The following is a 23,885-nucleotide window of genomic DNA, read 5'->3' on the forward strand; positions in this document are numbered from 1 at the left end:
GTGTATGTGTGAGAGCTTGCAGTCTGGGAGTGGAAGTGTGACGGCGTTGGTTGGGTCCAGCAGCGTGCCAAGCTTTTCTCCCCCAAAACAAAGGCCTTAGAAGTCACTACTGGGTCACAGCTGAGCAGTCGCCTGCTTGTGTTCCCATTGTTTCCCAGCTCAAAGATACCTGTAGAGTACTTGTTCCGGGCCAATAGTCGACTCTGGTTGCTCTCTCTATCTGCTCTTGAAACATTTATACTCCGTACACTAACTATCATGAAAAATGATTTTCACAGCTTCACAGCTATATCCTCTTCAGCTTTTCAGGACATACTCTTGCCCCTATAACTAATTACCAGCTATACTGGAATATTTTCAGCTGTCTCTCACAATTCTCACTCCATCATATCTGATACCTGAGAGACGATACCTGAGAGACACATACAAAAAAAAAAAAAAAAAAAAAAAAAAAAAAAAAAAAAAAGACCAAAGTAAACACAAGCATCAAAGATTTAACGTTTTTAGCTCCTCTCCTTTATTGCTTTAACGGGGAGGTGGGGGGGGGTCCTTGGGCTACACGAAAATGATGTTTCGCAACATGCACAACGCAACTGAGTCGCCTTCTCAATTTATGCAGGCAATCTGGTCTCAAGGAATCCGCTGCTGTCGGAGGAAAATGGTCAGAAGAAGAGTGGCTGGCCCCTCTTCGTTTCTATGGCAAGCTGTGGAAGTGAAGTCAAAAGGGTTAGCTTCATTCTGATATATACAAAATATACAAAATAAAGAAGAAGAGGGTTATAACACCACGAATCATCATTGGGATAGTTTAGTTCAGCTCTCTCTCTCTCTCTCTTTTTTTTTTTTTTTTTTTTTTTTTTTTTTTTTTTCCCCCCCTGGGATTGGGCGGGGGTCGTTACCAGCCAAATTTCAAGAACACAGCGGAATTCATCAAGAACAACCAACTGAGCTGAAATGAAAATATAGTTTTACTCCGCCTGGATGAACATATGACATGTTTCACACTGACTTCCCGGGCCCAATCGGGGTGGGCCAGCGGGGATGGAACTGGCGGCTAGAACGCAACCTTAATCGTGATAACCAAGGCTACCTAGGTATCCTATCATTCATACTCCCGTCGGATCCGTAACCTTATATAACTCTGTACTTACTCCGTATGTAGCTGGCTAACCTGCGGGTAGAAAGAGCCGCCAATCATAATAATACGAAGAAGAATAATGGCACACACTCCTTCGCGCTTGAGAGAAGGTTGACTAACTAACTAACTATACATAAATATGGCAGCTCTAATTCAGCGTGGACCGATGCCATCCATTCTGTTTCTTCCGTTCTTCCTCCCTCTTTAAAACATACACGAGCTAGGCGCATGAATTCTCCGACGGAAATAATATATATACTTAATCTTATAGGTAACTAACTACCTGTACCCCGTGCCCATGTCATCCATTTAAGTCCGGAGTGTAAAAAAAAAAAAAAAAAAGGGCAACCCTACCTACCTAGCCATGATCCTTTCTCGAGTTCCGGGATTCACCAGGGGTGTGGCCGAGGTGCGGAACCGTGGGGGGTCGGACACATTATTGAAGTCCATTGGTTGGGAGGGCAAGGATATTAGTTATTATTATTATTATTTGCCCCTCGCCCCGAACCTTTTGTTGGATGAACGTTCATTTTTTGTCGTTGCGGATGCTGATGATGAAGGAGGGGAGGGGCCACAATGTAAGCTATCCATGTAACTGAGAGGTTGGGGTTTCGGTTTCGGCTGATCAGACAGAATTTTTTACGTGGTATGCCGTAGAGCTATGGATTACAGCTAAGAGAAAGGTGAGGCAAACTTCTATGCTCTGTTTCTCGAATATTTCCGCATGCGTGCATTTAAATCGTGACTTTTTTTTGTGGGGGGGGAGGAGGGGGGAAGGCGTGGGGAGGGAGGAAGAGTGGATTGATTGATCATCTGCGCGATTTGAGAGAATAAAAAATAATGGCAGTGAGAAGACTGAATAATAATGGAAAATGAAAGCGATTGGATGGTGTACAGTACAGAGTACCTACTCCTCCTTTATATGGGCGAGCGAGGATATAAATATAGCCCAGCAGGATTCTCGTCATTATCAGCAGATGGTCTGTTTGGAATTTTTAAGCGACACGTATCCAGACATGCCTAGGCAATGTGGGAAGCCGGGAGAAACATATCAACAGTTTGCAACCAGCAAAAGCTCTACGGAGTACTCCGTAGATTTTGAATCATACACTTTTCTCCTGTCTTTCGCGTAACGGTGATCAATGCTTGTTTCTTGATGCTACGCCTTCTGAACTTTGTTTGTTCTGTTGGAACAAAGGGCGAGTACCTCGCTCCTCCAGTCAGCCCAAGTTCAAGGCTGATAATGACAATCGGGATTGCATCGACACGGACCTCGTTGAGCAACCGCCACACAACCAACACCCCACTCGGGGTGCATGTTTGTGCGGATGCGCATGTGCTTGCGTGACCGCCCATCGAGAGGCGTCGTATGGCCTACCGCCACACGGCGTTCGCAAAACCCACTTTCAGCCCGCTGCCGGCCGCGATTGGAGATGCCGGGGGCGCGCCAAGGAAAGCCACATCGAAGATCGTTCGGCTAGGCCACACGCGTCCCATATTTCACTATTTTAGTTCAGCTTTTCTCTGCCAGCCTGTGAGGATGGTTGGTGAGGTGGAGATTCCTGGCTGAGAAAAGCTTCGCCGGCGCCCCAGCCAAGGCAGCCCCCCTGAACCTTCCCAGCCCTGCCCAAAAAAAAAAAATCCTTAGCAGACAGAATATGGAGTGGAAGCCTTGGAAAGCCAGACAAACAAGCAAAACAGACAGTATTGTACATGTACATGTATGTACATACATCCATATATACATAACATGAGGGCATCCATCGGTGGATTTTTTCGGCGAATTGATGGATGATATGATGATGATGAGAAAAATACGAATAAGAATAATTGCGGATCTGACTCCACATCTTACAAGTGACAAGTTACAACCCGTCCAGCGATTCTTGGTTGAAAAGCAACTGAGTGCAAAGGGATCTGAGAGGGGGAAGAAGAGAAGGTGAGGACGCCTAAATAAATAGGCCAATAAATCAGCGTTTTGGGAGGATAACTTACTTGTAACGACAGAAATAAAGTAGGAAATTCCCATACTTCTGATCCTTCTAGATGCACACACATACATGCATAGTACGTAAGTTAATTGAGCAGTTGTTGGAGTCTGTTATTCCCAGCCTTGACTGAGCGTTGCTGGAGGGCTGTTGTTGTTGTAGTGTTGCAGCGGTTGCTGTCCGGGACGGGGAAATAATATTGTTTTGATAGGCTATGGGAGCCGGTATTTGTCGGTTACTGTAATTGGCTGTCAGCCAATCCCTATAACCGCCCGTCAACAACAAGGAAATACCATAACCGTACGTACACAAGGTACAGCTTGAACCGAGGCAAGATCCCGACTAGTGGCTTGGTAACCTTTCCGCATGCGTGATCCATGATGCCATCCCGGAGCTAAACCTAGCCTAAGTGCGCCTCATAAGCCTCATAAGCCTCTTAAGCCTCTTAAACCTCCTGATGGCGTTAGGGGCTGTTTTAGAGTTCTGCCTAGCCTAGGGATCGTCATTGGTACCGACAAACACAAAAGGAACATCACACAACAACACCCGACTAACCACAGCCAGCAGTCGGCGCGGCGGTGATGGGCGTTGGGTTGGGGGTTAGGGGCTGGGGAGGAGGAGGAGGATCCTTTTGTCATGCTCCACCTGTGTCAAAATTGTGTATTCCCCATATCCAATCGCTCATCATTGCTGCTTGCTGCTCATCCACAGTGCGTTTTTCCTTTCGTTTTAACGTTTCGAACGCACCGAAACGCAGATGATTAGAGATGAGGGTAACTTGGGAACTTTGTCACTAATAAGTTCATACTTCGTCCCAGAGCCGGCTGTCATCCTTTCCGCAGGCTCCCTTAACCTGTAGCTTATTTTTGCTTGCTCCCCCCTTCTCCTCCTCCTCCTTCCCCTCTATCTCCACCCTAACGGCACCGCTAAACCAATGCGGAGGCCAAGGAGGAAGAGGCGCTACAGGGTTTGGACAGGGCGGAAGCTCAAAAAGTAAAACGGATGTTGGTCGGGTTTGATGTTCGTCATTTATTCGCGATTCATTCTTTGACCTCCCACGCGTGGTTTTTGGAGGTTGCTTCTGTGCTCTAAATTTACCCCCGGGCTGGTACAGCAGTTACATCCACGCGCACATCTCTGCATACATCCCATTCCTTGCCATCTACAAGTTTGGTATAGTACACATGCATGCATGCAATCCCGCGCAGTAAACTGAGCTCTCCGTGCCTTGCTTACATATATATACGCACTCCCGAACGCTTAACGCTTGCCCGTGGTCACACACACAAAGGGTCTCTTCCCAGTATATATAAGCTTCTTCCCACATCCTCCCCCATTTGTATTCTGGTCCTCACTTCCGTCTAATTTGAACTTGATCTACCACCAAATCCACCTTTCCCCACACCCGTCTATTTCGCGTCACACCACCACTCTATTCCGACGTCTGCCTGCCTTCCTTCCGCTCGAGTCTGATCTTTGATCAGCCAGCCTGTGGCCGAAGAAGATGGCGGACAACAGGAAGGACGAAGTCTCCGAGGCCGTGTCCGGAAAACCCCTTGACAAGCAGGAAATGGAGCAGGAAGTCGAGAAATTGGGTGAAAGGTGTGTCCCATTAAAAATATAATAATTTCAATAATAAAAATAATAAAAATTTAAAAAAAAAAAAAAAAAAAAAAAAAAAAAAAAAAAAAAAAAAAAAAAAACTATTCTACACATATCTTACATAGAGCACGAGAATGGATGTGCTGACTACATATTGTATTTTTGCGGCTCCAGCTCTGATCAAAGCTCTGACAATGCCGAGCGGGGCGATCGCGAAAGGATCAATCTAAATGCAAACTTATCCGCAAAGTATGATCAACCTTTCTCTCAAATGAACTCCTGACATTCCCCCGTTACGGCCATCGAGGTGGGCAGGAGCTGACTGTGTCTAAATACTGTCACGTGGTGTAGAATCAAAAATCCTCTTGCAGATATCCCTAACCCAACCTTGTTGAGAGACGTCAAAGAATTCGCCCAGAGGTTCGGCTTGGAAGACGTTTTGCCTATTCTGCAGAGGGGTGCCCTAGTCGCAAAAGATCCAGCCAATTTCGAGAATGTCGAGGGCATCACTGATGATGAGGTTGACGCCATCCGCAACGAAGTCCTTCACAAATGGCGCCAACCAAAGCCTCTCCTCTACACCATCATTTTGTGTTCAATTGGTGCCGCCGTCCAGTAAGTTTGGCGTGTGGTCTTTTCCCATTCATTGTATTGTTAGATTTCTCTAACTTTGAAGTATAGGGGATGGGATCAGACTGGTTCCAACGGCGCCAACCTGTCTTTCCCGGAAGCCTTCAATCTCCCTGAAAGAGATCACCCGGACGCTGAGAAGAACCAATGGATTGTTGGTTTAGTCAATGCGTATGTCTGCACCTATTACCTACCTATTGAGTTCTTCTATACATTAAATTGAGAACTAATTGGACCGTAGTGGGCCTTACATCGGATCGGCTTTCCTGTACGTTCTGGAATTTGCGCCCGGTACCTCCTTTTCTTAAATTCACATGTTCTAACGTTTGAACTTTGCAGTGGTTGCTGGTGCTCTGACCCTATTAACTACTACTTGGGTCGTCGAGGGGCTATCTTTATCTCTGCCGTCTTCTGTGTCCTCACTCCTATCGGTTCTGCTGTGGCTCAAAGCTGGCCACAATTACTGGTCTCACGCTTGCTCATGGGAATTGGAATGGGCGCCAAAGCTTCCACTGTACCCATTTTCTGCGCTGAAAATACACCCGCTTCTATCCGTGGTGGCCTTGTTATGTGCTGGCAACTGTAAGACGGCGCCCGTCCTTTTGATTTCCTACCATTCCCTCCCTCCACTGCATTATTCTCGTTGAACTAACATTTAAATATAGTTGGACTGCCTTTGGTATTTTGCTAGGATTCAGCGCCAACCTTGCAGTAAAAGACACAGGCAATATCTCTTGGAGACTTCAGTTGGGCTCTGCATTCATTCCAGCTGTCCCGCTTGTAATCGGAGTGTTCTGGTGCCCTGAGTCTCCACGTTGGTTTATCAAGAAAGGCAAAGTCGACAGGGCTTACCAATCCCTTCTTGCTCTGCGGAATCACCCAATCCAGGCAGCTCGGGACTTGTACTACATGTATTCGCAGATCCAAATTGAAGAACAGATCGCTGGAAAGAGCAACTACGTCACTCGGTTCTTCCAATTGTTCACCGTCCCCCGTGTCCGTCGGGCAACCCTCGCGTCGTTCGTCGTCATGATTGCGCAGCAAATGTGCGGTATCAACACCATGGCATTCTACTCATCGACTATTTTCAAGGGAGCAAACGCCACTGTTACCGAGTCACTGTTTGCATCTTGGGGTTTCGGTCTGATCAACTTCGTGTTCGCGTTCCCTGCAGTCTGGACGATTGACACCTATGGACGGCGTGCGCTCTTGCTCTTCACCTTCCCACAGATGGCATGGACTATGCTTGCTGGTGGCCTGGCGTTCTATATTCCGGAAGACAGCAAGGCTCATCTGGGTGTTATTGCTTTCTTCATCTACTTGTTCGCTGCATTTTACTCTCCGGGAGAAGGTCCTGTACCCTTCACGTACTCTGCTGAGGTCTTCCCTCTTTCTCACCGAGGTATGCTCCCCCTATTTTAGCTCCGGCAAACACGTTGGGAAAAAAAAAAAACCAATCGTTTACATTTATTTGTTCTGGATAATGCTAATGCTTTAATTTAACAGAGGTTGGTATGGCGTGGGCGGTTGCAACATGTTTATTCTGGGCCGCAGTGTTATCAATCACCTTCCCCCGACAGTTCCGTGCCATGACCCCAACAGGTGCCCTTGGCTTCTATGCGTAAGCAACACCCCATCACTTCTCCCCCCCTTTGCTCTGAAAAAAAAATAAAGCTTCATATGTAATTTGTCGATCCTTCTCTAACGAAAGTTTAACAACGAAATCCAGTGCCCTCAACGTCCTCGCCCTCATTATGATCTTCCTCTGGGTCCCCGAAACAAAACAGCGCACCCTGGAAGAATTGGATTACATCTTCGCAGTCCCCACCCGCAAGCACATGAGCTATCAAACATTCACCGCACTCCCTTACTGGGTTAAGCGGTATATCTTCCGCATGAAGGTCGAGCTGGAACCGCTGTACCACTTTGAGAATATCGTGGAGGACGAGAATTATAAAAAGGAGCTGCGCAGGCAGAGTGAGGCTGCCACTCAGTCTCGGAATGCGAGTGTTTCCAAGTAGAGATGGACATTGAAATTTGAAACAAAAAGCGAAAGAAAAAAGAAAAAAGAAAAAAGAAAAAAGAAAAAAAAGGTCGGGAGGGAAAGTTGGGGTTGGAGAATGGTTGGGATGGGGGATGTGACTGTATCAACCACCATTCCCTTTTATTAGCCCCCTTAGACCTATCTAAACTATCCGTCCTCGCTCTGAACTCATTCGAATGACTCGGTGTGATATGAAGGACGTTTGTTGGTTTTCGTCTTTTTTTTAATAATCAATTTGAACCGTTCTACACCTAGACTCGCTACATCATCAGCCAGCCATCAAGCCAGCCAGCCAGCCCTTTCCAACTCAGGACGTACGTTAATTCTATGGCTGCTTCCTTGTATATGATTTTTCTTCTTCTTTTTCTTCTTCTTCCTTTGGTTCTTCCTCTTCTTCGTTTTTCTCCTTCGCCACTCCTATATATTATATGTATGATGAAGGCGCCCGCCGCCCGCAGCTATTTTACCCAAGCCAGCAGCATTCTTTTGTCACGTATTACCCATCTTAATTAATTGTTGTTTTCCAACCTACCATACCATAACATCCATGCCATACCAGAACTCAATCGGCATGTTAAATTTTTGAGAGAGCGGACCGTTCAATGAATGTTGAGTAGATACGAAAAACAACGACTCACTCACCCTCTCTCTCAGTGGACACAAGGGTTTCGATTTGCTCCCCCTCATTTTGCCCGTAGCCACCAACAACCATTATTAACGTGCGGTAAAAAGATGAATGTGTGCAGGCGGGCGCGCAGGCGCGCGCTTATTCTACACCATTCTATTCTACTATTCCATCTATGCCTGGGCTTGCGCGTGTCTTTCACAATACACCGTACATATAATTTTTATTTGGCCCCCGTCTTATTTCATTTCATTTCTTTGCGTCTTTCTTTCTACCCTCCCCACCCCCCTATCTTAATTAATAATCATCATTCATTGGACTCAAAATCTTGAGTCGGCAGAGCGGAGTGCGGAGCCGAGAGGCGGGTTTTTGCTTATTAATTTTATATCAACCGATGTCCAGCTCCTCCCCGCCCCGCCCCGCCCCGCCCTAACCCCGTGGCGGGTTTTATCCTTTTTTTTTTTTTTTTTTTTTTTTTTTTTTTTTTTTTTTTTTTTTTTTTTTCTTGTTTGCTGGTTCTTTTTTTGCTCATTAATATTGTCAACTATGTTCCTCTCTCCCCTTCCCCCCTTCCCCCCCACCTTTTTTCTTTCTTTTGTAACTAGCTGTATTAATAGTAATAAAGAAGTGAATATTGTTTTTGAGCAGTTATTTATTTATTTATTTATTTATTTATTTATTTATTTATTTATTTTTTTTAATTTGTTCTTTCTTTAACGTATATCTCATCTAAACAATAATTATAAAATTTGAGACTTTGAATAACTAATACATACATTGATAGGAGTTGGAGCAACAATTGTTGCACAGATTCTTTGTATGTGCTTTATCCTCGTCCGAGGTGATTTTTATTTCTTATTATCATTTTCATTTCTATTTTTTTTCCGACCCGGGACCCCATATCGGTTAGGGGGAGGAGAGAGGGAAGTGATCGCTTTCCACAGAGTGAAAATCTATTTCCTGGAGCGCGTGTGAATGTTGTTAATGATTCCTCATACATTAACCAACTACTGAATTCATTCAGCTGAATAATCATGATGACCGCTGCCGGGGCTGGAGAAAGTTAATCTATCATAGATCTACGTGGGCAATACCCCCTTACTCGCCTTGGCTGACTGTCAAGGGGGAGCTACCGACATCCAAGAAACAAAGAAAGGATCACAGGGGGGCTTCTTAGCCGAAGGGCATGTCTACAAGAAATATCCATGTATATATATATATCATAAATCCTTCGTCAGCGGAAGCTATCCTTTCTTTTTAGAACTTTGGTTCCGCGAAACGGACACGAAAGAGGCGGGCCAAAAGTTTGTTGACAGAAGTGAGGGTGGAGGCCTCCTCTCCTCTAGGAGCCGAATTGCACTCTATTTTGAGGCGCTGAGAGACAGAAAACGAACGCCCCTTCAGAACCGCATATGCCACAAGACAAATACAGCCCAGGTCAGTGGATTCATCATCCTCTTGCACACCTGTCTCGTCAAAATTCTGGAGTACTTCATCAATGTATTCACCTCCCGCTGACAAGTGAAGGATATGAGCAATAGCCCGGTGATGTAGAGAAAGTAGCCGGGGGGAGGGGGCACTCATCACCATTGCTTCGCTAAGAAGGGAATTTGCGAGTAAATGAGTAGTCCCTGACGTACTGACGAGATTGGGTTTTTGAAATGTTTCAATCCGGTAATTATGTTCCTCACCGGCAATATAGTCAAAGTATACTTCAAAATTCGCCAAAGAGTTCACGGCAAGTCCAAGTCAGGTTGATCACATTGCGTGGGCTATCGATATGAGCACCCTCGATGAGATAAGCCATGTCGCAATCCAATATGTTAGGGATATCAATCGTAGTCCTTCTGTGATCATCCTGTCCGCCATTTAACCATGGGAAAGTCTATTTTAGACGGATAACCTAGCAGCTGTATATTCTTGTTCCTTTGCGCGAGGGAGTAGGGGCAGTATGTGTGCCACTCCCAGCGACTGGAATTTATCCTCATCTTTGAGCAGATTTCCATAATTATCCCGGACATGCAAACCGTGCCGACTTGTTTACTTCTTCTTTCCGGTCAAGAACCTGGGAGATCACACAACGATCTCGGTCATGAACAGGCAAAGAGCTCGAGGGCATGAAACTGGTTTAGAGGGGCCAGTGATTTCATGTGAGTGAACGTACACTTTCTATTGCTCAAAGCTGTGCGGGAAAGGGCTGTGGCGCAATATTGCAATATGCCCACTTGCTTTCACTATAAAAGTATGAGTGGATGGGAAATGAGATCCCGGCGGATGCCGCACAAACATGGGAGAAAGAACTGGTCGAGGAACATGTCTGCCAATTGAATAAATTTTGGAGGTATCTGATCATCACCCATGTCGATATCTCATCACTCCTGATATCTAACCACCGAGACAATGAGGAAACTCGCAGGAATGTGTCCCTGGACAACTCGGGCCGTGAATATTCATAGATATGACGCGCGAGTAAATGGTGACTATATCCGCCCTTGGAGCCACCATGACTGGCAAGACGATTGGTAATCCTGTCCAATGCGAGAGCGCTCACCCGCAGTCAAAGCTAGGGAGAATAGGAGGACTGGCGACGATGTTGGAACGCTATGCTGCGGTGGATAGAGGGGAACTATGAGGGGTTCCTGTAAAGGAGAAGTGAAAAGCGTAGGCCTGAGTAGTCACATATTGGAGCCATAACATTCTCACTCATAACATTCATCTTCGATGATCAAACTTCCCGGGCTTGGAAGCCGGAGCATCACGTGGCCGCTCTCGACCGCTGACTAACAGCCTCCCCCCAACTCCAACCTTCCACCATCATTGCCCGCCGCCGAACCCAAAGTATTCGCTGTGTTTGCCTGTCTTGAGTTAAATATCACAATTCCCACTCTCTGCTGCATGGCATAGCCATTTCCCATCTGCACGCAAGACGCCCCGTACGGATTATCCCAGTTCGAGAGGGGGAGGCGCGGATCACCATTACATCAACGGTGTGCTTACGGTGTGTTATTATTGTGTGCTGTTGGGTGGGTGTACCAAGTTTGTTATCTCTCAAAGAACATTGTTTGCTGAAATCCCGCCATTAGATTAAATAATAGTACCCCTTTGTTTACGTCGATTCATCATTTTCTAGATTCAACTCCTTGTATTGTCGAGACTACACCTATTTTGCTCGAAAGCCTAGGCAGCTCCCGTGCGAGCTTGTGTCGATTGTTTATATCTCTCTCCACCTCTGCCCACCAACTTTCTATGTCTTAAATGGCTTCCCAACGGAGCTGCTAGTATCTCAACCACGATCCTTCAGCCAGTTCCTCACAGGCTTATATATCTCTTCATTTTCGAACCGTTATCGAAACTGTCTCCGTGTTGGACGGCATATATTCTCCCAGCTCTCAATTCTGTATCTACACCATCATCACAACCTCCCTGTTTTTCTCGAAAACTTCCACACATGTACACATACATGCAGACATACATACATAAATAAATATATCCCATCCATAACTCCAAGGCGAAACCATGCCGTGCTTCAAGGGCCTCGCCGTTAGCATTCACACGCCCAACGGGCCGCTACCAGAGTACTCCGTCCAACGGCAATCCCGCGCCTCTCGAATCGCCTGCTACATCCCCGTCCCGCCCCCGAAAGTCCCAGATCCCGCAACAGGTAAATCCGAACAATCAACCTTCGCCATCTCCATTACCCTACTCACCCCAGGCCAGAACGTACCATACTCCACTCCGAAACCCACACCTGAAAACCCGCACCCAAAAGCAAAAGTCGTGGGCAGTTTCCCCAGGACCACAAATTCCATCGGGCCATATCAGCCATTGACTACTTCTCCCAACGAAACTGTTGCGGCGTATATATACTTTGACGGGCGGCAGAAAGAGGAGGTGGCTACGCTATTACGGCGTGGGGAGGAGACGTGGGTTAACTCGAGATGGGTTAGCATTCCAGAGTCGAAGGGTGGAGGGCTTGCGGAACGGGAGTTTCTATTTCAGGAGGTGGGGTTGGAGAGATGGCTGAATGGGCTGGATTTGGAAGGCAAGGGGAGGGATACCGCGGCGAAGATTGAGAAGAGGAGACAGAAGATGGAGCGGAGGCGTAAAAAGCGGGAGTTGGCCCAGCAACAACTACAATCAAAAGGAGGTCAAGATGGTGAAACGATGATGTTAGATACTGATGAGAGAAAGACTAGATCTGGACAGGGTGTGTTGCGCTACGGGGATGATGCACAATCGCCTCTGGAGAATCTGTCAGATGTTGAGTATTCCGCTGAGTCGGAGGAGGATGATGACCCTATACCAGAAGCGGCAGGCCAGATCAAAGTGGCCCTGTTCAGAGTTTTGGCGTCTGGGGAGGTAAAGCGGGGTGAATATTCGCCCCAGTTCGATGCACAGGATGACGATGACGAAAGCCAAGCGCAAGGGTTAAATGGTAAAGGGGGTGATGATAGGGATGTCGACCATACTACTAGTTTCGCGAAGCCCAAATCGTTAGACCCCAAGACTATCAGCACGCAGACTGTTACAGGGATTGATGGACCAGACAGGCCATATGCGATATTTACGTTTATGTATCGAGGAGAACGTAAGTTTGGAGGTCCCTTGTTTATTTTTATATTTGTCTCTTTGTGTTTTCCCCCCCCTATCTTCATCTGCTTTTTCATGATTCTTAGGTGTGTCTGACATGAAACTTTATTTTTACAGGCCAATTGCAAAGAATGGGCATTCTCGAACCCAAATCGCGGGATCAAGATAATAAAAGCTCGTCTACAAGACGTATTTCGCTACAGTCCGACCTTGCAAACCTTGCACCTCTGAAACCCGGCGGCGCCCCGGGTCTCTCGAAGTTTAGGGACCATAATAATGCTGATCAGGGGCTAGGGAAATCGAGAAAGAAGCCTAAGCGAGGTAGTGAAAGTGATATGGACGACAGCGACTATGACGACGATGACAATGGGCCGTCGTCTATATTGCACAAGGCTGAGGAGGAGGGGGATAAGGATGTCAGTCCTTCGCTGCTTTCTCCGGATGATATTCGGCGACAGGGTGAGCTTGCAGAGGGAGTGAGGCAAATAAAGGTGAGATTTCTCATGCTGTTGATTTCATTTTATACCAATATCGTATCAGTTCATTCCTGTGGGAATACCCAGTTCGTCATTTTAATATATCTGAACGATGTCGTACTTACTATCCAAATCTCTACTATTAGCTAAAACGACAACATTCCGCCGAACCCCTTGCAAGCAGCGGAAACGCGACCTCGAGGACTTCCAAATCAAACACACCAGCATCAATATCCACCCCACCAGCCACAACCACTACAACAGCAGCGACAACAACGTCAACTACAACTAGCACTACCGCCGCAACAGCCGCGACCACCCCTCCGCATCAGGGGATTGGCGGTGGCTCTTCGGCTCTAGAACCGTCGGAATCCCGAATGAATAGTCACGGCCACGGTAGCTCTGTGCTTGAAACCGAACCTGAGTTCATCGGCAGCCCTATGAAGAAGCAGCGGGCTAGCGTGTTGGGGGCGGATGATGATGTATTTAACACTAAGCGGTTGGCTGGGTCTGGGTTAACTACTAATATCCAGGAGGTTATGGGGTCCGGTTCAACGTCGGGTTCGATTTCTGGTGGAGGTAGCAGCAGTGGTGATGCTTTCTCCAGTGTCTCTGGAGTTAGCACTGGTCTAGGCTCGGGTATGATACCCAGAAGCAATCTGAATATTGAGCAGAAGCCTCCACAACTTGGGCATGAGGAGCTGGAGGAGGACCTATAGGGAAATTGGAGGTTGGATATTTTTGTTTTGGACTTGGTGGGAGTTTTCTTTTTTCTTTTTTTCTTCATTTTTCTACGTTATATTCATTTTCGTTTTACTCGATTCGTTATTTTGCGTGCAACGTCTCTTTCCTTTTCTCCGTTTTGCTTGTTTTCCCCCCCTTTTGCGGAATGCAGAATTGGCTTAGAAATCTCGGAAAATTTGAATAAGTGGGTGGGTGATTAGCATGATATTGCTTTAATGAGTACAGACTACGTACTCAGGAGCTGGACGGAGAGAAAATGTTTTAATTACATGGTGCTAGGAACATCCCCCTAGCCAGGTATTTAGTTAATATGAGAGTCAAAGAAGAGGGCCTCACCCATTCCTATATTATTTATTATTTTTTGAGTCGGAATTGGATGGAACTGTTGCGTTCAAGGAATTTGCTGACACGGACAGTAGTAGTAAGAAATCCCTGGAAAGCCTTGGCTGGTCAGCCATTTTGCTGATGGATGATCGTCGCTTGTGAGTATCCAGTCCAGAGTCCCTTGAAAGCTCCAATAAAAGAAAAACCACTGAACCACTGATTTTAACAGCAGAGGTTCCAAATCAGAAAAATTCCTTGGAATTTCTTTGGTGATGAAAGGTTAGAACTCCTCCCGAAACCAATGGCTTGGCAATGACCTTGAGAATACTCCGTACAGAGTATAAATATTGTTGAGATATTGCTTACTATTGACTGGACAGGCTTACCCTGCTCTTAGCTGATTCTCTTCTGAATAAGATCAACCTTAAAAAAACCTTAAACGTCCTTGTCATGTTGCTTATTGTATGATTAATACTGAGCTATCGGAGTCCGTCGACACGCTTGTCCCCCCCCGGCCCACACGGCCTCTCTCGCCAGAAGCTTGGAATTATTATTATTATCATCGCCATCCGCTAGCAAGCATTGTTGCCACAAGAAGACGCAACGGCAATTATTAGGATGAGCGAGCCGGTTAGAATGTGCGCTACGCATGCCAGTTTTGTTTCATAAAACGGCCTACGGCTCTCGACGGCATCATTCTCACTCTTCATAATTTACGCAGCCGCCGGAGACCATGAGTGCTGCCGATCTGGAAAATGATGGCCCTGCTCCCCGGATTGTACCGATCAAGGATCAACTCGGTGTCAATATTTTATGAGCCGCACATGTGTATAATATTAAGATTATGAGGGCGCCCGCCTCTCGGTCTCATGCACTTCCGCCCGGGTGGGAGCTCGTGTGTGTCCTCACTACTGGTTTGTTTCTATCCGGAAGAAGAGAAGAGGCAGAAGAAAAGAGACGAGACATATGAGCCATTGCTCTGGTTGATTTGGCTATTCGTATCGAACATGAGAAGCCCTCCTAAAGAGGTGATTGCCTCCTGGCCCAAGCCCAACTATGTGAATCCCGAGTATCAGGGCCCACTAATGCCCATAGTTGGCATTTTATTCGTGTGTCTCTCTTTCATTGTCCTTTCGCTGCGACTATGGGTTCGAGTTCACATGAAAAATTCCGCTGGATGGGACGATTGGCTCATGCTTGCTACGATGGTATGTCTGCATAACTTTTGTTTTCTTTAGTTTGCCTATTCACTTCCTCTCGGGTCTGGTTATTTTTACTTTATTTACTGTTTTTCTCCTTTGTTTGGGGGAGTTGAATTAACTGCTTACTCGGTTCCCGGAGTAGCCTTTCATTGTGGCCATCACGGTCTCGACAATATTAGGTACACGTTTCGGATGGGGTAAGAATCAACAATTTTTAAATATTCATTCATTCATTCATTGTTTCTTTCTTTTTGTTGTAGAAGGAAGAGCCAGCCTAACAATCTGAAACAGGCGTCCATATATGGGATAACAAACCGGAGTGGTCAGAACCCTCTCGGATGGTAGTTTACCCCGTTAACTTCCTCCTCCGAGCGCTCGGGGAACGGGGGCAATACGTTCTCATCCCGCTATCTAAATGTCTAGACTAACGCGCTCCTTTACGGGGAAAACAGACTAGTTGGTTTAGCCAACTGTTCTTCATCATCATCATGACGTTGGTAAAGCTTTCAATTCTTTCGTCATATATCCGAATTTCGGCGAAGGATAAGAATTTATTCAACCGGCTATCATGGGCTGTGCTGGCTCTCGTGGTCGCTTGGGGCATCAGTATGTCTCTATGATATTCAGAAATCTCTGCACATGCTCAGGAGCTGACGAAAGATATGAAGCCTTCTTCGTTGCGGTGTTCACAGTTTGCAGGTAAAGATATTGGCTTTATGCTCGTATGTACCCATGACTGCGTTATTTCTGACAGTTTCGCAGGCCGTTGCGACGCTACTGGGAAGACTTTACCGATGAGACATGTGTTGACGAATCTTCCCGTATACTTGGTGCCACGGTTTCGAACATTATTACCGACCTCATCGTGTTGATTCTTCCTATGCCTACCTTTTGGAAATTGAAGCTACCCATTCGCGAAAGAGTCGTGTTGATGGCCATGATGAGTTTGGGTCTGATGTACGGCTTATATTTTGTATTCCCCTGCCCTTGTGAGCTTGGCATTTGAAAATCCCAATTGTATTTTGTTAGCTAACGGATGGCAATTCTTTATTCTAGCGCTGTTGCTGCTTCCGTTGTCCGATGTTGGTACATGTATGTGACAACAGATCTCACCTATGATGTCACCTGTAGGTCTCCCTTCCTCTTTTACCATCCGCACGAATCAATATGTTCTCCTGTCACGGAATATGTGCTAACGCGGATCTATCAAACTCGCTGCCCAGGGCATGGATATACGATTTGGGTATGGAATGCCATAGAAGTTAATCTGGCTGTTATATGCGCTTCCATCCCGACATTGCGACCTTTTGCCAGGAAGTATTTCCCGAGACTGGGGATTAAAACGACTTCCCCCTCTCGATCAGGACCTCAATCAGGCTCACATGAACATAGTGGGATTTATAAAGGGCACACAATAAAGCAAACAGGAGAAGCTAGTACCTCGACGGAGCACTTGAACCGCGAACCCGAGGTGTATCCAATGACGCCCGTGAGATCCTACCAAAGACGGTGAAGTAAAAAAAGCGCCGACTAGAGAGTATTTAAAATGTAAGGGAATAAAAATCTATGTATGGGTAGCTGGATAATATATATTTGGGATGGTCAGGTACTCTTGTGATATATAGCATGGGAATTGGAAATTGATTGGTGTTAAAGGGATAAATAAAAAAATAAATTATGTTGAACCCCTTTTCTGTCCTTTGTGGTAAATAAGTTAAATCGTTGGCGCAACCAGAAACAGGGTCTGCCAAATATCTTTCGACTCCAGCCACCATCGAATCTCCCTAAGCAAGGCGTATCTCAGAAATACGTGGAAATCATCACTTTATAGCTCGCAATAAACCACGGCTAATGTGAAAATATGACGCTCTCCCGCTCTACCGAACCTCTTGTCTGGATTGATTGTGAGGTTCGATCCCCAGATCGCTCCTCCGTCCCATGCATGGATTGACCGATGGATATATAATATAGCCATCTCCACCCAGTTATCAAAAGAACAAAAATAATATGATCCTCAAGAAAAAAGAAAAAGAATAAGAAAACTAACCCCTCACCTTTTCCCCTGATAAAAAGATGACAGGCCTCGACCCTCGCACGGATAAAATCCTCCAGATATGCTGCTTCATTACCGACGCGGACCTCAACCTCCTCGATCACACTGGATTCGAAGCCGTTATCCACCACCCCAAATCCGTCCTTGACAACATGAATGACTGGTGCATCGACACGCATGGCCGGTCAGGGCTGACGGCTGCTGTGGCCGCGTCGAAGACCACCCCGACTGCCGCCGCGGAGGGCCTCCTTGCCTATATCAAGAAACACGTGCCGCAGAAACGCACGGGATTGCTTGCGGGTAATAGTGTCCATGCGGACAAGGCGTTTTTGGCCTGCGAGCCATATGCAATGGTCCTCGAATGGCTGCATTATCGGTTGCTCGATGTGAGTAGTGTTAAAGAGGCGGTGCGGCGGTGGGGGGATGAGGAGGTGTTGAGGGATGCCCCGAAGAAAGAGTTATTGCATTTAGCCAGGCAAGACATCCTGGAGAGTATTGAGGAGATGAGATATTATCGCCAGGTATTATTTGGGAAGAGTTGAGTGGGATTTCTATCTGCACTCAACGCTGGCTGGAGGCTGGTGGTGGGTGACATAAAGATTACCACCTGGGGACACGGGGATTTTTCATGATAAATCATTCCGAATTTATGATGAGAAATTCTATTTAAGCTCGATATAGATGTTACAATTCTCCTTACAATTGAACGCCTCCGTCTCTACTTCTCTGCAGGCGGGGCGCAGAGGGGGGGATTTAAGAGTTCAGTTACAGATAAATAGGCGGCCTATAAATAATATTGCACCTATATCATCATGTCCAGGGCGTTAATTAGAAATACAAAATCAATTTCCATATCCTCAAATCGCGATTTAATTCGTGTGAAATAATTCTAATGACATGCCAGAGACATCATCACAGCCGCTTCGCTTCCATCTAATAGCTTCGGTGCGCTGGTTGGGGCAATATTTATTTTGGCCAACAAAAAAGTTGCCAGTGTCGCAACTGCTGCCCCGCCAAAACTGGATTGTTGGAAAACAACATCGCCAACTCCCAACAATCCAAAGCCCTGTTCGATCCAAAGAGTGGTAAGTTTGTTAACAAAGGGCCAGAGATATATTTGCCCATTACTTATTCTTTTTTCTCATTCTATAAATCCTTTAGCTGAAGCAGCCGCCCAGGCTACTAGCTATCCGGGCTCCGGTTCCTCGAAACGAACGCGGCCGACCATTGCGCAGCGAAATTACTCAATATGAGCGTCAAAACTGTGTCAATTACTCCCTTCCAGGACCAGAAGGCTGGGACGTTAGTATACCCTCACAAATATCAAATAACCAACCATGTTCATCCACTAATACAAGTACTAGATCCGGTCTTCGCAAGAAGGTCACCGTCTTCCAGCAGCCAAACTACTCCGAGTCCTTTATCACAAGCATTCTACTCTCCATCCCAGAAGGCGTTGAAGGTTCCTTTTTAGTCATTGGTGGTGATGGGAGGTACTACAACCCAGAAGTCGTGCAATTGATTGCCAAAATCGGAGCTGCGTATGGCGTCAAAAAGTTACTGGTGGGCCACAATGGGATCTTGAGTACACCAGCTGCCAGTCATGTTATCAGAAAGAGAAAGGCCACAGGAGGTATCTTGCTTACTGCAAGCCATAATCCAGGCGGTATGTGTTTTTTATACCACTAGTTTCCTAGATATCCCCGCTACTAGGACCATTGTACCCCGTAAGCAGACAGACCTCATATATCTAACGTGCTGTTCATTAATAGGACCAAATGCGGATTTCGGTATTAAATACAATCTTTCGAACGGTGCCCCCGCCCCCGAATCAGTGACAAACAAGATCTATGAAACTTCCAAGCACCTGACATCATACAAAATCGCTGCAATACCGGACATCGATCTTGCGCATATCGGGGTCCAGAAATGCGGACCCCTGGAGGTGGAAGTTATCCATTCCACAACTGACTATGTTGATATGCTTAAGGAGATATTTGACTTTGATCTTATCAAATCCCTATTTAAGATACATCCAGATTTCAAAGTCCTCTTCGATGCATTGCACGGCGTCACTGGACCATATGGAAAGGCCATTTTCCTCGACGAATTAGGACTGCCAGCCACTAGTGTGCAAAATTGCGTTCCCTCTCCAGACTTTGGTGGCGGACATCCTGATCCAAATCTGACATACGCACACTCTCTGGTCGAAGCCGTCGACAAAAATGGTATTCAATTTGGTGCGGCGAGTGACGGAGACGGAGACCGCAACATGATATACGGAGCCAAAACTTTCGTCTCGCCAGGAGACAGCTTGGCCATTATTGCCCACCATGCAAAACTGATTCCATACTTCAGGGACCAAGGTGTCTATGGCCTAGCCCGCTCAATGCCAACTTCCGGCGCCGTCGACCTAGTCGCCAAAGCGCAGGGCCTGCAATGCTACGAAGTGCCCACGGGCTGGAAGTTCTTCTGCGCCCTCTTCGACACCAAGAAAATGTCCATCTGCGGCGAAGAGAGTTTTGGCACAGGCAGCAACCACATCCGCGAAAAGGACGGCCTCTGGGCTGTCATCGCCTGGCTCAACATCATCGCCGGCGTCGCCAAAGCCAACCCGGATAAACCCGTCAGCATCGCCGCGATCCAATACGATTTCTGGAAAGAATACGGCCGCACCTTCTTCACCCGCTATGACTACGAAAATGTCGATTCCGCCGGTGCTAGCAAGGTCATTGCACATCTCACGGACCTCATTACAACCCAGAAAGAAACTTTCGTTGGCTCTAGCGTTTCAGGCCGCAAGGTCCTCGAGGCAGATGACTTCTCCTACACCGACCTGGACGGCAGCGTGAGTAAGAATCAGGGCATCTACGTCAAGTTTGATGATGGGAGTCGGATCGTGGTCCGGCTCTCGGGGACTGGTAGCAGTGGCGCAACGATTCGGTTGTATGTTGAGCGTCATGAGGCGGATGAGAAGGAGTTCGGGAAGGATGCGCAGGAGTATTTGAAGGAGAATATTGGGTTGGCGGTGCAGTTGTTGAAACTGAAGGAGTTTATTGGAAGGGAGGAACCGGATGTTAAGACTTAAGGAAACTGAAAAAGCCGCCTCAGCCTGGCAGTGTAGGTGAGGGAGAGGCGCCGGGAATGGATTTAATGACTGGAAACGAGGTGGGAGGATTGAGTCAGGCAAGCGTGAACTTTTCACCCCCAAAATCAATTTATGAGGACATGGTTACAGAATAAGAGATGAGCATTTTCAAATTTCCATAAAAGCATACATACCTATATATTTAAGAAATTATTTTTCATTCCATATAGGTTAAAAGAAAAGTAGTTAATTAAGCAAGTTTCTTAGTCAGGGCAGGCTCGTGAACCCTTTTTGTCAGCATGTTGAGCTAGTAAGGCCCTATCAAGATAGATATAAGACATCACGCCCATGTCTTATATCTATCTTGAGGGCGTGATGTCTTATATCTATCTTGATAGGGCCTTACTAGCTCAACAGGCTGACAAAGGGGGTTCGATGCACTGTTTATAAACATATGAGCAACAGCAGGGATATGGTGACAAGAAATGGAGGGCGGCAGTTGAGTTGAGTACTTGTCAATTTGCATGAGTGGGGGGAAGAAAAGCAAAATATTTATTCATCACTCCCTAGGAGCAAATTAATTAAGAAATCATAGTATCATAAGCCGTCATATCACACCATGGCATGGCCCGCAATGATTAAATCCATAGAAGAAGAGACAAAAAAAAAAAAGGGGGGGGGGGGGGGGGGGCGGGGTGTCAACAATCAATAAAAGTCAAGCTACCCCCATCCCATCCCATCTACCCCTTCACCTTCCCAGCCCACCACTCTCCCCACCCTAGCACCTTCCCATCCCTCCTCGCCTCCTCCGCCGCAAACACAGTCGCATGACTCTTCAGCGCCTCCTCAAACGTACAACCCACAATCTCCCTCTGCGCTCTCGCAACCTCCCACCCCAAACTATCCACAGCCTCCACAGCCTTCACATACGCTCTCGCAAGCCCATAATCACCACCGCCATGCGCCTCCGTTTCTTCGGGGGGAACCTCAGGAATTTGCACGACGGTCGTCTCGCCGCTGCCGAAATTGTAGATGCTTATTGTTTTGCTGTCGTAGGTTAGCTCGCCTAGGGTGCCGTAGACACGTCCGCGGCGCTCGCATTGGGACTCTGTCGCGGCGACCATGTGGAGGGTGGCGGTCTTGGCACCGCGGCCGCGTAGGCGTGCGTGTATGTCCATGCCGTCAGTGGTGGTTGTGGTGGTGGTCTCTGGCAGGGGATCATCGTCCCAGGACAAGGTGACGACCTGGTCCTCGAGGACGTTGTTGTCGGCTTCATATACACAGCGGCCAAACCAGGGGCGTGCGGCGATGGTAGCTGCTGGCGTGGTAGTTTTGTCGTAGTCCTCTGCGAGAGCTCTCAGGAGCAGCGATTCCGCTGCAGCCATACCGGATGTCCTGAAGGTGTCTTCAATATCTGGGCAGACGATTTTGATGGGCCACCCTGTTAGTCCTTTGGAGAGGAAGCGGTCCTTGTAGATCTTGAGGGCGCTATAAATACAGTCTTTCTCTGCGGGGCAGGAGAGGCAGTTCGTCGCGTTGCCGGCGGCGATGGGCTTGCGCGATTGGCGGAATTGGGTGAGGGAGCCTATGGAGGTGATTGATTGTGGGGAGTGGTGTGGATGGTCGAAAGTGGTTCCCGGTGCCGGGTAGCAAAGGAGCCAGAGGATAAAGTCGATGTCGTGCGAGCATTTTGTGAGCAAGCTGCCGTCGCCGTTTGCGGTCTCGCGGCGCCAGTTACCACGTACGAAGCTGTGGGAGAAATGATACCAACCCACCGGCTCCGTGTGTTCCAGAGAAGTGATCTCGCCGATAATCCTATCCTCCAGCAGCAGCTTACGCAGAATCGTGTTGTGCGGGCTATACCGTAAGACATGGCCGATCGAGAAGATTTTCGACTCGAGACAATTGTTTTCCTTGAGCGCGCGAGAGATAGCGAGGCAGTCCTGCAGAGATGTAGCTAAGGGCTTCTCGCAGAGTATGTGCAGGTTCAGAGGCGCAATGGCAAGGAGGATCTCCACATGCGTCTCGTCTAGGGTGCAGATGAACACCCCATCCACCCCCGTAGCCTGCCCCCCTTCCCCGTTGCGCCGCGCTTTCTCCCACTGCAGCCATTCCTTCCAGTCTGCAAACTCCTGACCTTCGGTTGGTGATCCACTGCCCCAGATATAGATCCTCCCAAACTCCTGGCGCTTAAAGGCATCCGGCTCCGCTATGGCATGGATGACACCGTTGGTTGAGTTTGTGACGGCGCGAGCGTACGCGTTTCCCCGAGATCCGGCACCGATTACCAGGAATTTGGGTGATTTCACCGTGCGGGTCCTGGAGGATTCATTAGACGTACCCATGGCAGGAGGTTTGATGGATGGAGAATTCCAAGCAAAAGTAACCAGGACAGGTTTGCAAGGGTTTCAAGGCCATGTAAGAATGAGGTTTCTCAAGTGTAGTGAATGGCAAGGAGTTAGTTAATTCGGAGGAGAGGAAGTTAATCATCCCAAAGACAACACAATCAAGTGCGTTCCTTATATGTAACGCAACTGCCTGGCAGGCATGTCTTTCTCCACAGAACACCCACAAACAAGCAATGCATCACTTTGCGGGGTAGGTAGAATCCAACCTTGTAATCAGCCAGCTCTGATTGATGGATGAAGCGATCGAGGGGGCATGGACTGGGGCTAAAAAGTGCGCAGGCAGATCCATTACTCCGTACAGAATCCAGCGTCACCGCACCAGCTGGTACTAAGCGGAAAATCGTATAGGTGGATGTAACACTGAGTCCACAAAAACTACGAGGTTCAGAGCTGAACCTATGTAAGGTGGGAAGGTTGGACGGAGCGGAGAAGGAGTGGAATCGCCGTGCTGTGATTGGCGTATATCTCCAGCCAATGATATTTATCCATTCCACGTGACCGGTGTTAACTTAGTTACTGTAGGATAGTTTAAGGTTGTATTGATAGATCTATCTACAGGAACATAATATAGTGGTGGGTCACGTGATCTAGTGGGATCACTAACCGCAACGGCCGTAAGGGCCAACACCCTCTCTTGAGATAACAAGAATCACATACAAAAAAAAAAACACTCAAATCATCAAGATAGTCTGTCAAAATCAAATACAAATGTAAAATTAAACATTTTCAACTTTTGTGCTTGTAAGACCTAGTAAAATCATGAATTATATAAATGTTATATTATCTAGAGATTTAGTGAGTTTATTCACTATTATCTGAGTGATGAAAATGTATTCTAAATCAATGACTCTCTGATTCAACTGTCAACATGAAAAATGAAAATGCATGTCAATGTGCTTACTTTGAGCTGTAATAACTGTCATCTTTGTAAGATCTATAATACTCTTATTATCAGTGAGAATCTGTATCAGAG

The 23,885-nt window shown here is 47.0% G+C and overlaps 7 protein-coding genes across 7 annotated transcripts; 5 read left to right on the forward strand and 2 right to left on the reverse strand.

Moving 5' to 3' along the window:
- Window positions 1-3,545: 3,545 nt before the first annotated feature.
- On the forward strand, window positions 3,546-8,478 carry BDCG_00808 (galactose-proton symporter). Its single transcript, XM_045416319.1, has 9 exons — window positions 3,546-4,728; window positions 4,903-4,977; window positions 5,080-5,343; window positions 5,410-5,529; window positions 5,600-5,626; window positions 5,698-5,940; window positions 6,024-6,760; window positions 6,865-6,979; window positions 7,088-8,478. Exons 1-9 carry the CDS (start codon window positions 4,631-4,633, stop codon window positions 7,377-7,379), a joined length of 1,971 nt encoding a protein of 656 aa, XP_045272078.1. The 5' UTR covers window positions 3,546-4,630; the 3' UTR covers window positions 7,380-8,478.
- Window positions 8,479-8,694: 216 nt separating this feature from the next.
- On the reverse strand, window positions 8,695-10,720 carry BDCG_00809 (uncharacterized protein). Its single transcript, XM_045416320.1, has one exon. The coding sequence runs from the start codon at window positions 9,615-9,617 to the stop codon at window positions 9,285-9,287; it is 333 nt and encodes a 110-aa protein (XP_045272079.1). The 5' UTR covers window positions 9,618-10,720; the 3' UTR covers window positions 8,695-9,284.
- Window positions 10,721-11,543: 823 nt separating this feature from the next.
- Window positions 11,544-13,812, forward strand: BDCG_00810 (uncharacterized protein; the record flags this gene model as incomplete). The annotated part of the gene is made up of 3 exons (XM_045416321.1): window positions 11,544-12,615; window positions 12,735-13,108; window positions 13,240-13,812. The coding sequence occupies 3 exons, from the start codon at window positions 11,544-11,546 to the stop codon at window positions 13,810-13,812; spliced, it is 2,019 nt and encodes a 672-aa protein (XP_045272080.1).
- Window positions 13,813-15,168: 1,356 nt separating this feature from the next.
- BDCG_00811 (uncharacterized protein) lies at window positions 15,169-16,876 on the forward strand (the record flags this gene model as incomplete). The annotated part of the gene is made up of 8 exons (XM_045416322.1): window positions 15,169-15,369; window positions 15,506-15,560; window positions 15,655-15,704; window positions 15,816-15,969; window positions 16,032-16,062; window positions 16,126-16,320; window positions 16,420-16,490; window positions 16,587-16,876. The coding sequence occupies 8 exons, from the start codon at window positions 15,169-15,171 to the stop codon at window positions 16,874-16,876; spliced, it is 1,047 nt and encodes a 348-aa protein (XP_045272081.1).
- A 560-nt stretch (window positions 16,877-17,436) lies between these two features.
- BDCG_00812 (RNA exonuclease Rex2) lies at window positions 17,437-17,958 on the forward strand (the record flags this gene model as incomplete). The annotated part of the gene is made up of 1 exon (XM_045416323.1): window positions 17,437-17,958. One exon carries the CDS (start codon window positions 17,437-17,439, stop codon window positions 17,956-17,958), a length of 522 nt encoding a protein of 173 aa, XP_045272082.1.
- A 707-nt stretch (window positions 17,959-18,665) lies between these two features.
- Window positions 18,666-20,504, forward strand: BDCG_00813 (phosphoglucomutase; the record flags this gene model as incomplete). Its single annotated transcript, XM_045416324.1, has 3 exons — window positions 18,666-18,718; window positions 18,781-19,082; window positions 19,189-20,504. The coding sequence occupies 3 exons, from the start codon at window positions 18,666-18,668 to the stop codon at window positions 20,502-20,504; spliced, it is 1,671 nt and encodes a 556-aa protein (XP_045272083.1).
- A 666-nt stretch (window positions 20,505-21,170) lies between these two features.
- Window positions 21,171-23,324, reverse strand: BDCG_00814 (oxidoreductase). Its single transcript, XM_045416325.1, has one exon. It carries the CDS (start codon window positions 22,847-22,849, stop codon window positions 21,245-21,247), a length of 1,605 nt encoding a protein of 534 aa, XP_045272084.1. The 5' UTR covers window positions 22,850-23,324; the 3' UTR covers window positions 21,171-21,244.
- Between the last annotated feature and the right edge of the window lie 561 nt (window positions 23,325-23,885).

The sequence above is a fragment of the Blastomyces dermatitidis genome (assembly GCF_000003525.1).
Source record: "Blastomyces dermatitidis ER-3 genomic scaffold supercont1.1, whole genome shotgun sequence".
NCBI lineage: Eukaryota > Fungi > Ascomycota > Eurotiomycetes > Onygenales > Ajellomycetaceae > Blastomyces > Blastomyces dermatitidis.

What these genes read in the sequence shown, in the direction of transcription:
- BDCG_00809 (XM_045416320.1), bottom strand. Translation starts at nt 9,617, where the DNA reads ATGGTGATGAGTGCCCCCTCCCCCCGGCTACTTTCTCTACATCACCGG.
- BDCG_00814 (XM_045416325.1), bottom strand. Translation starts at nt 22,849, where the DNA reads ATGGGTACGTCTAATGAATCCTCCAGGACCCGCACGGTGAAATCACCC.
- BDCG_00808 (XM_045416319.1), top strand. Translation starts at nt 4,631, where the DNA reads ATGGCGGACAACAGGAAGGACGAAGTCTCCGAGGCCGTGTCCGGAAAA. An exon ending in GTCGAGAAATTGGGTGAAAG is followed by an intron (nt 4,729 to 4,902) that starts GTGTGTCCCATT and finishes TTGCGGCTCCAG; the next exon opens with CTCTGATCAAAGCTCTGACA. An exon ending in TACATCGGATCGGCTTTCCT is followed by an intron (nt 5,627 to 5,697) that starts GTACGTTCTGGA and finishes TGAACTTTGCAG; the next exon opens with TGGTTGCTGGTGCTCTGACC.